The sequence below is a fragment of the Aphelocoma coerulescens genome, chromosome 2 (genome assembly GCF_041296385.1).
Source record: "Aphelocoma coerulescens isolate FSJ_1873_10779 chromosome 2, UR_Acoe_1.0, whole genome shotgun sequence".
NCBI lineage: Eukaryota > Metazoa > Chordata > Aves > Passeriformes > Corvidae > Aphelocoma > Aphelocoma coerulescens.
The window spans coordinates 121,423,078-121,436,644 of NC_091015.1; the positions used below are offsets into that span (position 1 = coordinate 121,423,078).

General features: G+C 38.3%; 1 protein-coding gene across 1 annotated transcript in view; it reads right to left on the minus strand.

Annotated features, from left to right (window-relative positions):
• CDH2 (cadherin 2) overlaps window positions 1–13,567 on the minus strand; it is a 116,974-nt gene that overhangs the window by 35,333 nt on the left and 68,074 nt on the right. The window contains exons 3-5 of the mRNA XM_069004659.1: window positions 3,612–3,838; window positions 1,631–1,777; window positions 404–559 (exon numbers count right to left, since the gene is read on the minus strand). Of these exons, the coding sequence (XP_068860760.1) occupies window positions 404–559; window positions 1,631–1,777; window positions 3,612–3,838 (530 nt within the window). The remainder of the gene's footprint in view (window positions 1–403; window positions 560–1,630; window positions 1,778–3,611; window positions 3,839–13,567) is intronic.

The following is a 13,567-nucleotide window of genomic DNA, read 5'->3' on the forward strand; positions in this document are numbered from 1 at the left end:
TTATTCTTCCCATTAATTTCTCAAATCACAGCTGCTGCAATTCTAATAGCAGTTACATCCTAATTTAAGTTGTTGAATTAAAAATAAACTTCTGGAAAGTATACAATTCAGTGTAGACTGTGATCAATGGCCTGTACTTGAAATACAAGCCACAGTATCCATATTTCAATATCTTAAAATTACTTTATCTAAATACATTTAATCACTGTTTACATATGTTAATGTATTTAAGCTGCTTAAATATAGCAAGAGTTAGCCTTATTAAGTACAATAAATATAAATCTGCTACAAACTCTTCAAATCATATCTCATACAAAACTAAACGCTGGCTGCTCAAGTCATGTTTGAAGCAGATGTTCGTCTTCAATTTGATAATCTGATTTATGGTAAATTAAACTCTTACATGAAAAGAAGCAATCTGCTCCCGGTCTAAAGGCTTTGTCACAGACAGCTGTCCTGAGATGGGGTTGATGATGAAGATGCCTGTTGGAGGCTGGTCAGCTCCTGGGCCAGTCACACTGTACCGTAGCGAAAGGCTTTTATCACGATCGGACCTAATCTGTGTGTCAAAAAAGATGAAGTTTACATTAGCTAGAAACAAGTGCAGGACAGGACTGCTGCTGAGACAAGAAGCAGCTCTCTTTATTTTCTCTTTGCTCCTTAAGCTGAACTTGCAAAAATAATTATTCTGGAAATGGTACAGAGTTGGTATAAAGTCTGAAGTTTTCAACACCGCTCTTTGTTAGAAAGCTGGTCAATGAATATTCAGAAACATAAAATTATCCCTGTCTATTTCTCAGAATAAAAATGATTTGTGTTAAACAAAAACAAGTAAGAACTTTTAACTTAAGCAGAATTGTTTAGATCTTAGAGAAAATATATACTATAATAAAATTACACATAAAAGTCTAGTTTGTGTTTTTCCCCTTCTCTCTATACCTTTCCAGCCCAAAGCCACAGACTCTCTTCCACTACAGGCCAGCTCTTGAGAAACTCACCACTTTTGCTTGGACTGAACTTGTTTCATCTTCCAAGGAAACAACTGAAGGGCAGTGTATCTGTGAGGAGCAGCTGAATCACCAGCACACGCATCGAAGAGAACAGAGCGAAACTGTGTCCTATCAACTGGGGCTAATGTTCTGCCAAGTTCCAACAAATTGATCATGACCAGCCAGTACCATGGCTGGAAGCCAGCCCAGAAGAGGTGCTTGGCTCCTTGCAATGGCCACTTCTGGGCACCAGAGTCCTGTGGAACAGCTGCTGTCCTCACCCCATCAGATCCCATTTCCTTTGGTCTCCTGGTGCACTCTGCTTCCTGCTCACTCACACACCATTTCCAGGCAGAGAACTCCAGTGCAGGAGACTGGAGAACTCCTGAACCAGCAGAGATACCCCTTAACACACTTACCACCCAAAACAAGGTCATCTTCCACCAGTACAGAAGCATACAGACAACTTAAAAGCCCAGGAAATTAGATGCATCCCAGCATGCAATGCAGAGGCAGTAACAAGAAACCAGCCCAAAAGACTCTGATAAATGTCTGGACGATGAACAAGACATCATTTACACAAAATCCCTTCAAGAGCTCTCTGAGGGACACTGAAATCACACTTCTATTAGCTTCCTTACCCTAACTAATTCCTGAGGAAAAGGTCCTTTGGAATTTTCTGGTAGGTTGATTGGAGGAATAACCCAGTCTCTCTTCTGCCTCTTCAGAGGGCTGCTGTGCTTGTATTGTTGCCATGGAAATATGATTTCTTCAATTTTCCTTTGGTCCTTTCCCAGGTACAAGATAAAATTAAGCACATGTTAGTAGGAACATTACTAGGAGACATTATAAAGTAACTCAGGTACAATTACAGAACTGACTGAAAGGCTGTTTTTCCTCTGTGTTCATCGAACTGTTTTATTTGCATTCCCAGTGCAATTTGAAAATAACCAATATCATTTACAACTGCACTGCAAAATTGTAAGAACCCTTTTTTACCTTACTTAACTAGGAGGAGAAAGGGAATTATAAACCATTTATAACATGGCACTACTGTGTAAACTGTTCTGCACTTTCTGAGAAGTAGTTAATATTTTTCAGAATTTAATAGTATATGCCTTTATGTATTTCTCATTAGCCAGAGCTCCAGTCCAGGTAATGTGCTACTGTACACTAAATTTAGATCTGGGTGTGCTATAATGTAATTTGAGTTCCAAGAGAAGTTTAATACATACTGGTAAGGAATGTCTCAAATATTTATGACCCTATTAAATCCCATAGAATTAATGCTGTAATTATTTTAAACCTATGTCAGCCATGATGGATGCAGTAGATGACCCACTTTACACACTGGGCATTAATCTCTGCTGGGTGTCAACATTCCCTTCCTATTCCTTTCTATATCTGCAGTCATTTCATCCTTTGGATGACACCACACACAGCTAGCTTGTTTAAGGTTGGAAACAGGGCAACAAAAACATTTTCCAACTCTTTTAGAAGAAGAATTTTTTTAAAATCTAATCAGCTGTGTCACAGAGTATGAACAGATGCCCAGCTGAAGGCAGAGATTCTACTACTCTGCACTCTGTTGATGGTAAGGACACCTGAATAGTGTCTTTGGAATAAACAGGGCATGCTCCGGCACATCTAAGCATCTGCTCTTTTACTACACTTCCATGAACAAAATGACAGTATTTCCATTGTTAAAAACATGCCTTAGCAGATTTAACACAATCACCAAGTAAGCAAACAAAAACCCGAGGATTACACAGCAGTGGTCTCCAGTGTGTTCTCAGGAAAAACGTCTTGCATAACCACATTACCTATTTTGACATTATGCTTAAATCTTTAATGTGCACCTATTACAGGTATGTTAATCTATGAATAAATTTTGTTCTTTATCTGTAAACTAAGGACTTCTCCTTCACTAAGGAGAAGGCACTAAACAGCAGGCAACAGGTACTATAACAGAAAAAGGCAGACAACCTAATACGCTTTTCTGAAGTAAATACATTGCTAATTGCACATTGCTGTGTCTGATTTTTGTTACAGTACATGGTTTATCCTATGGCAGCTTCCAGCAGAGGGAGACTATCTTCCTTACCAAGTAGTGCTGGAATCATGAATAATTTACAATCTCCAATTTGATTATGACGGGACAAGACAAAGCCAATATTCCCTGCCAGAAGTGCTTTCCTACTTACTGCTGTAAATCTACAGCTCCCATCTAATAAATGTGACTTATGCATTCTATCACAGATTTGGGTCTTTTTGCGGTTATATTTAACCGCTTGAATAAATACTATAATACTTTCAAGCAACTTAAAATAAAGAAATGGCTGTATGAGACTTAAATTCAGGTATAAATCTCAAGCTATACAAACAGAAAGCTCAAACATAAAGAATCCCATATAGTTAAACAGGCATGTCTTTCCGTACCTTAGCAGAACTACAGAACAAAAGACTACAGAAGTTCCTTCTAAAGCTCCAGCTTTGCATGCACTAGGTGTCCATTAATAAGCTCGTTCATGGAGAGGTGCATGACAGGCAAAATTAAACCCCTGTTTTTAGGCCTCTTTGTGGAGATACATTTATACAGGCTGCATTTAGCTGTTGTTTTACCTTTTCTGAAGCCCCTGTGAAGGCTGGTTCAGGGGTTAGCTTCACTCTCATTTGCCATTCTTGCTGGGTTTCCTTGTCTTGAGCAGACACAACAAACTCTGTGGGCTCTGCTGAAAGTTGAAAGCTACGCTCTGCATAGACCACACCATCTTCACCTACTCTGAAATCTTCTGGCTCACTGCTCCCAAAGTGTATTTTTTTGTTTCCATCACAGCTTCGAAACCTCACTGTAAAACAGATGTAAAATGACAAACAAAAAAAATTGGAAAAGCGGCCTACTTGAATTCACTGTGACATAAAATGCACTAAGAACAAACTCAAAAGCAGAGATACTTAACTTGTTGCTGCTATTATCACACGCAATTATGAGTTAAGAGTTGTACTTCAGGGGTCAGTCCACACTGTGTAACAATGACATTCTGGGGACTGCTAGACAGAGATTTTAACCCTAGACAGGAACAGCTTCCCTCCTACAAATTCACCACACCACCAGCAAGCAAACCATTTCCTTCCATGTCCTATGCTACATTTCAGTTGGTTGCCAGTCAATGGCTGTGGGAATTTGCACCTCAAGCCTCGAAAAGATCCAGTCAAGCCGATTCATTAAAAACACTCAAAAAATTTAATTACACACCTCAACTGCAAACATAACTGTGCTTACAGCACCTTCTCTGCCAGTGGGGATAAGGCAGAAACTCAGAAATACGTTAAAAGTATTAAATTCTGTGCCCACATCAGCCTGTGATTCAGCTGTGTCATCTCAGGAAGATTACTTATGAGCTCTGGGAGTTTCTTCATACTGCACTGACAAGATGGAGGAGGCGGTAAGTACCTCACAGAGAACACCTAAGTTAAAGGCCTTGAGTTTTTATTTTGGTTTGGGTTTTTGTGCTTGTTTGATTGGGGGTTTTTTGTTGGTTTGTTTTTTTTTAAGCTACATTATGTACCACACACATCCCTTTATCTACTTAGGAATTACCTGTTCTTGTTTAATTCCCTCCCTCCTTCCTTTTTTGTCGTGTCTGAAAGACACACACTGGAACAAGAAGTCAGTAAAACCGATTGTATAGATAATTATGTGATGTGAACAAAACAGAACTGGTAACAGGTTACTGCCTTCTCTACCAATTGTTTTCACCACCACTTACCTTCTGGGTTATTGCAAATAATAAAAAGTAAAAAACTCAAAGTGTGCTTTTATAAGCAATGATCGCTCTTTAATGTTTCCAAAGCATTATGAAATATTTTGATTGTATGGGCAATAGAAGTGCAAAATAACATTACAAAGGTGGTGCTGAAATCCACATAGTGAAGATGAAGATGAAATGAGGCCTTAAGCTTCATTTCAGTTACTGGACTTTTTATATTGTGCTAAACCATGCACAAACTATTTAGCTTCAAAACCTAAAGGTCCTTCTCAAGAAAAATCACTACGAAATGTCATGCATCATATGCTTTCTTCTGCAATGCACTGTTTCCAGGAAGGTACTGGGAAGAAGAATCATACTTTTTTGTATTTGAACTTCAAGGACCAAGCTGATGTTCCGACGTCAGACTAAATTTCTTTCCTTATTGCACCCTTTCAGTTATCTCAGTTATCTAGAATTCCCCATTTGCCCTCTCCTGACAGGAAAGACTGTAATTTAAAAGGGTCCATCAGATACAAAAATGAGACAAAGCACAGCACTACTCTAAATAAATGATATAGCATCAACCTTCTTAACTTTAATCTTGCTGGATTGGGCAGGGATACTGCTCTTTCCAGGCAGATCCCAGAGTTCAAACGTCTTTTCCTGTGAAAGGCCAGCCTCACCTTGGGAAGAAGAGCATGGCATGTCCACAAAACACTGTGCCCTGGAAGAACAAATCTGCCTGGGTAGAAGGCTGAAGCCTCACCATCAGGGCTGCTCCTGTGAACCCCCTTGAGGAGGCTGCCTCTGGTCTTCCTCATAAGCAGAGAGTGCTTTTCTAAAATTCTAATAAATACTCAGCCTCTTACGTAAGTCTTCATGTACTTAGGCAATTCCTATTGCTCCTATTGCTCCTCAAGTCCATCCTACCTGCTTTATCAGGTACAATGACTTCCTTCCCTATAATCTACACGCCACAGGTCTGCAGAATATGGAGAAGGTGACAGATCCTCTGGTTTGCTGTTCACATGGGAGAAGAAAACTGACAGACAGAAGGTCCAGATCCCATATGTTAACCATCCCATTGACCTCCCACTTTTTTCAACATGGGCCTTGCAGTTCGAGTCAGCTCACTGCAACATTATGCTGAAATGCAATGGCCGGCTGATAAAATGTATGATTCTAAGCCAAGAATATAAAACTTCCAGTATGTAGAAATTACCACAGTTCTAACTCTGTAATTCTGACTGGCCCACCTTCAGAGCTGGGTAGACTGTATTGCCCAGCACAAAAATAAAAAGATGTCTAAGAAGAGCTTACTCAAAAGTCACTACATTTAATGATATAAGAACGAAATGACTGGACTATTAAACAGTGCTACTTGTACCTGGTTACAGAGGCACAGACCACCCAGACTTCAAGCATGGAGGAAGATGGGCATCCTTGAAATGCCATCATTGCTCACAAACAAAACTCTCAGAAACAGTTCACCTAAGTCAAAACCCAAAAAACCACCAGAAACATAACCCATAGCTCTGTGTCTCTGCTAATCTCTCATCTCAACTACAACTGCTCTCAAAGTCTGCTTTTCAAAAGAGTGTCTTGACCAAAAGAACAAAGAGCAAAGCCAGCTCCACCTCTGGCTCTTCTCAGACTTACTTCCGAAAAGTGCAAGAGTGGGAAAGAGAATGAAGATTAATCTAAACTTTGATCATTACTGTTTTTCAAAAAGGTGAAAGCTAAAATGAGTATTTGTCATTATGCTCCAAAAGACTAAGATATCACAGTAATATTTTATAAAAAATTATTTCCTAACTATTGCACAGTAACAGAATACATTCATATTTTAGATATTCAAATTCATAAAGAAGACTTCTTTACCCCCATCTCCTTACATACAGACTCCAGCAGCACAAAAATAAAGCAAAAAAAAAAAAACCACCTTGCTAGCCACTTCATTGATATTCTTCCTCCAGGCAACCGTGTATTATGAAATTCAATGAAAATCCCTTCCTCTGACAGTATCCTGGTAAAAACATATAAAATTGTCAATGTGAGAATTATTCTCCCTTTGCAAGGAGCACACATTAACGAATTATAGTCAAGTATAACCAACTATAATTAAATTCCCTTGACAGAGTACAGGTTGTGCAGGAGCTACTCTCCCCCCAAACACATGGTTATCAGTCCTGTAAATTCAATTTAGATCACTTTGCTTCATTTTTCAGTGTTCAACTAGTATGAACAGAGTGATTTCTGACAGTAGGTTTTTAGGCAAAGATTTTTTATTTGCAAAAATGCTACAGGAAATATTTTTTTTACTTTGAATAATGACTGCTTATGCAACCATGTTCTTTTCTAAAAACCACAGGAAAGGGAGGCATGCTTTCCCCAAGTCACTTTATGCTGACAGATCAATCACAGACTTTTTTTCCACTTAAAGAAAAGGTTAACTAGATATAACCTCTCTGCAGAATCTTAGTCACTTTATATGCAATAGAAAGAGTAATCAAGTATCTGATTTTACTGCTTTTTAATAACACTCTGCATAAATGACTGGATAACAGTATCATAATCTGTAAAAATAACACATGGATTTTTAAGTATTTCTGAGTTTCTTGTGCATCTTCTGAAAGTATCTGCTTTTCAGAAGTGTATTATTTGAAAGCCCCGGGAAGTAAGTCAGTCAAACTCAAATATAACTGTTTCAGTTTTAAAGAGAATACCTTTGGTTCTATCAAAGTATTAATATGCAACATGGGAGTAAATGCACTTAGTTCACAGGCTCAAAACAAGGCTTGCACACAAGGATTTACAAAAGTAGGGTCTTTAAACAGAAGAAAAATTGTACTTAGTACTAGCATATGATTACTATTAAATATTACACCCTAAGACAGAAGATCATTAATACCCTAATTTGAGTCTTTTCTTCTCCTAAAACCAATGCAAGTATATTCTATTAAATAAAGAATAAAAGAGGACCTCTGAGACTACAACACTGTAAAATGAAAATCTACAGCTCCATGGTAGCAAAGGATGCTTTCAGTTTAACACTCTCTCATGGAAGTAATTACAACATATGCATACACATGTAGTGTACAAAACGTTAAGAACTAGACATGCAAATTCATTTAAACTGCACTAGAGATCACCACCACTCAATGCTCAGGTCTAATGAGATGAATGATTCATACTATCTCTAAAATACATGTCCAACCTCATGTACCTTACTAGTAATCTTCAATTACCTAGAACCATTTCTCAGACAATAAAACACTTTTTTCAGCTACTCATGTTGGCTTGCACTCTTTGGCAACCTGCTTCTGCTCTTTTTGTCTTAGGCAAATATTATCAAAATTACTTGATCCAAACAAGGACTGAGTAAAAAATGATACAATGGGCTATATTATTTACATCAATTTTTAATGAACATACTATATTCATGTGCAATATAGAATATTCATACAGAATTTTCATTAATCGTTTTGATCGTGAGACTGAGTCTGCAACCTGTATTTTTTGCACTTAGAAAATATTCAAGTCACTTCTAGGTAACACCCACATGCATACAAGCAAACTAGTGTGCTTCCTTCAGTAAATTTGCTGGAATGCTACTCCTCTCAAATGCTCTTCTCAATGCCTAAGCATCAACCTCAAAGCAAAGGCTCACTTAGCAGACATTATGGAAATTGTAACAAATGCCAAGTGCTAACAACACATATACTTCAGCAACACAGTTAAGAGTGTGCATCATAAAACAGAAAACCTATGGCTATTTAATCCACTTGGCATCGTTTTGCAGCAGACAAAATAAACAGAATACGAAAGTTGCTTAGGTACAACTACCTACTAGATACCACTTTTACCTTTGACAGAACGAGAAACTATATGGAAACACTCTGCTTGAACTGTCTAGCTATCTGCATACTTAATATCTGAACACTCTCCAAGAACACTGTATTTAACAAGTCTTCTCAGAGAGAGAAGCAGGAGAAAACTACACAAGAAACACCATATAATGCTTGCCCCCCCTGCCCCCCCACCACTTTATAAATTAGTAATTTATTCATACTGGTTACTTCTGTATCTGTAAGATGATCTGTTAGTCCTACTGACATGGTGCACATGCTCATATTTCAGTTCATGGCTTGTTGGAGTGGCATGTGTAATGCCCATGAGACATCCTTTACTATAATTATAGACGACCTTGAAAAGAACGGGGTTTTTGACATCCTGGTGAACTGTTATAATCACAAATAACTAAAGTACGTCCTAAATTGCCTTTCCCATCAGTGCCTTTAAATTTGGTCTGATTTTAGAACTTCCTGAAACCAGCTTTAAGTATTATTAAATATTATTTAATATTTGATTTTCTGATACATGGGTTGTCCACACCAGCCAGAAAAATATTGTTTGCACCTGTAAACTGAGAAAATTAGCTATGGAAATTACTGAGTCAAAATAAATATGATCAGGTTATTTTAGGCAATGGCTTTTCCCTACCTGTATTGGAATTCAATTTGTCATTATATCCTTTAGAGATATTTCCATACACCAGCATTGTTTCTAAAAGGTTCTTCTGGTCTTTTTTCTAATCCCTTTTTCTTCTCTGCTTTTACATTTATAAATGTAAATACATTTATAAACCTGCAGTTTATCCCATACTCCAGACCATCCAAAAATCTCAAAGCGCTACTAATTCTGAGCCTTGTTGGAGTAACCAACCTGTGACACTTGGAAAGAAAGCTGGCTGTCAAAAGACAGCTACTTACCAAAGCCTGCTAATTCGATAATTGCTTTTGAAAAAAAACCTGTGCCTTGTGCTGAGCACTGTGTTCTGCCACCCCAGCCCACTCCTAGTAGAGGGCTGCTTCAGCAGGTCACGCAAGCCCAACTGGAGTTTTGCCACTTACTAAGGGCCAAATATGGCCATTTGCTACTAATTCCTATTTGCACTTGTCTTCACCATCTTTGCAACCTGCTTCCATGGGTAAGCCTGGTTATGAGGCTCTCAAGCAATGAAGAAACGTCACATCAGAAGGTTTCAACTGAGGTAAAACCGAGGACGTATTCAAGCTATTTACCAACTTTAGGTGTTTCATGATCTGACTAATAGCAGCTTAACCTCCCACATTTCCATGCTCAACTGTTTGCTTAATTGTCTATTCAGTTAGGAAAACAATAATTAAAAGGAAAAGAGAGTTGCAAGAGTTAGGTTTAATTCATACTGTACACATTTTTCATTAATTGAAAGCAGTTTGAGTGATCTGCAGCAGGCATTAGGTAAAATCTAGTACTAATATAGGACTTTACTCTGGGGAATTAGGATGCTAAGTAAGTAGTCTACTGCACAGAAGTGCTAAGTTTTTATAAAAGTTGTACATTATGCTGGTAAAAATAATTTGTACTGGTTACTACAACTATGATTCAATGTAATTCTCTCTCCTGCCCCACCCCCGAGACTGCTACTTCTAGATAGATAAATACATACATTTCCTAAAACAACACACTTTCAAAGCAATCTGGCAGTCTACATGACAGAAGGACACCGGACACGAACCTGCCTTCTCCCTATTTCTGCAACGTAATTTTTTTCATTCTTAATTCGTACAATTACTGTGAATTTTTTTTCTTTTAAAGTATTTTGTTGCAGGGTACAATTGGGAAATATTAAAGCTGCTTCCTACGTTACAGGAATGCCTCCTCATGAACCCTAGTAATTCAAACATTAAGGTCTATTTTTAAAGTATTTTCTTTCACAGGTAGCTATCACCAGACTGCCTAATTCTTGCATTCGCAGGGAAAGACTCACACAGTTCTTTAATAAAATGCCATCTAGTTTCCAGTTCCCATAATCCTCTTTGTTTACAGAACAAAGTCGTAACAGGCATGCCAGAATGAAAATGGGGATAATGTTCTTTCTATTCGATAGAAATGCCTCTGCAGCTTTTCAGTACGGGAATACCAGCCATCAGCAAAACACAGGACTGGTATCTCAAACAGAGTCCAAATTATATCTGATTCACTGACCCTTTTCAGTCCTTGCCTCTACCACTCACTGGCACAAAGATCTGTGCTTTCACACCCCTTTTGTCTTTATTTAAAAAAAAATAAAATGTACAAAGAGAGAATAATCATCTTCAAGAGGGAAAGTACTTATATTTCGACAACTGCTTTTGTTTTAAAACACAAAAAGGTTTCTTTCCATTTTCCTCCACTCTGTATTGTTTGAGGCAGTTTCACTACAGATGAGCCTATAAGCCCCTGCAGAGTTCCGCACCAGCTTTTTTCCTAAATGATGCTAGCTGAAAGAAAACTCAGTAATAAATGTCATTTCTGTACTCTGGAGTATGCAATGCACCTTTAATACTTTCCCAAGTATACCATTCCACACAGTAATAAAAAGAAGGATTAAACACTAATCTCTTATACCCATAATGCATCAACTGACTACACCTGCTAAAATCCAATTTGGTAATTAAAAAATGTATCTACTGAACAGACAAACCAGGAGACTAAAGGGAAAGTACTGTCTCTGCAGATAGCTAGCAGAAAACAGTTGCAAAACTGAGGCACTTAACACAAACCTATTTTTACCTCTATTCATTTTTATGTGACCTTAAGCAGTGTAAGAAATAAATACCTACAATTACAGTGCAGCAATTAAAGGGCAGTTTTTGTGCTACAATAATGACTTAAACATCTAGTAAAAACTAGATAAGCAGCTTTGCCTTTTAGTCTATCTTTAGAAAATGCCAAAAAAAATTACTCTTTTTTTTTTTTCTTTTCCCTCACGAGCAATGAGGAAAGTGAGAACAGAGAATAGATGCTTTTATATGTTCTCTTTGCTAACTGTTCTTGGCCTGAAGTCCTTTTAGGCTTCAGGTTTCAAGATTTTTTCCTTGCTCTTCTCTCTTTCTTCTTTATTGTTCCTTCTCCCCGCCTCTCCAGGTGTTCTGTTTTCTAGTTTCTTTAAACTTACTTTATTCCCTGATGCTCCCATTTTTCCTGTCCCCTCTTTCAACTGTTCTCCTGACAGAGGTGCTGAGGTGTCAAAGCATTGCTAATTTCAGGCTGCAGCTTAGGCTTGGAGCACACCTAGGCAGAAAGATCATTGGAGGGCTGTCTTTACAAAAATAAACAAATTAATTAAATAAATAAATATCCACACTCCTAGAGTTTCTGTAAAAAGCCAGAACTTGCTGAAATATCAAATGGGTGCATACTTTCAAATGAGCTGATGATCTGTTTTACAGATTCAACTGGTCAGCAGCTTTAAACAGTGGCTTAAGCCTGCACACTAAAAGGGGTTTAGGAACAACAACAGAACATAGGAGAGAAGCATATATCACTTTTAGGCAGTGTGTCGCTTCTTACCATAAAAAGAAATACAATAAAATAAAATTAGGGATTTTTCTCATTAAATTACAGGATTGCTCAGGCAGAACTGAGTGTTTTATTTGCATTGCATTGCATCAAACAAAAATTCCCAACACTGACAAAATGGCAGTGATCCTCTGAACAATCCTGCCTCCCATTAAAAAAAAAAAGTCTTGAAAAATGCAGGAACATTTAATGTTTTGTATTCTGCTGCATACCCCAGGATACCACCTGTTTCTTGAGATCACATTTTGCAGTCCCTCCCATGTGGCTATGGATGCTTCAAGGGGAAAGGGACAGCTCTCCCTAAACTTCCCTTTCAGCTTCACAAACCAGCACACATTTGAATGCAGCGACCTTCCTCAAACACCACGACAGATTTTCATCTGCTTCCTTCCTTCCTCTGTCTGGTCTGCCCAACACTGGTGGCTTTTGTCACTCTCCCACATGTCATTCCTCTGGGCATGCTACGGTCTAATTTTCCAAAGCTGCAACTATTCTTTATGACTTTTAAAAGGTCCTTAGTCATACTCTAGTTACTGTGGCAGCTCTGTGTGCCACTTACTTCCTACAAGATGAACACAGTTATCCTCTGGGGGGAACCTGGAGGACCTTCCAGCCAATGGAGTTGGATATGGACACAACTGCACCAGCACCCCCACAGCAAACAGTAGGCACAGCTGATCTCAAACTAGAACCACCCTGTTACACAGGGATGCTCATTTCCTTAGCAAATGGACAACAGTGAAAAAATACCCTGCTTGAACACTGTACTTTTGTATTAAACAAGGGCAAGAAACCTGCCAGTTGCCAAAGGGGGTGAAAGAGACAGCAGAGACAGCCCAGCAGTATTTACACTGATGTGGTTAGATAGCAATAAAAATCATAAATCCCAGGATTATACTATCACTGGATCGTGTCCAGTAGGCCTCAGGCAGAAAATTAGTTGGCATGGCAGCTTAATAGTATCTAGTCAGACCTCAGGCTTTCATCATTATTATTCTTAAACAGAGATATCTGACCTTAAAAATCAGAAAAAGCTCTTGGTGACTGGTGCAGGCTAGTACAGAGTATTTCACAGCTAGGCCACAGTAGTGCTGCCCATAACAAAGCAGAGGACTCAAAAAGTTGGATGTCTATCCCATTATGAGGGAGTACCTGTGAGTGAAAGTAACCCCAAAATGGGTATTCACTCCCTCTGTGTATCACTTTCAACATTTAAAACAGCAAGGGTGACAAGCTAATTAACTGATTATCATTAAAGAGGGGGAAATATCAAGAGAACTATCAGGAAAATGCCTGATTTCACATATTTGAAGCTTAATATTTGGGTTGTTCATAGAAGCCTGTTACAGCATCTCTCTCAATATGCCTCACATTCCCCCTCAATCCAATATACCTCTGCAGATACCTTAAAAATAAATGAAGAATCACTAGTACTAGAAT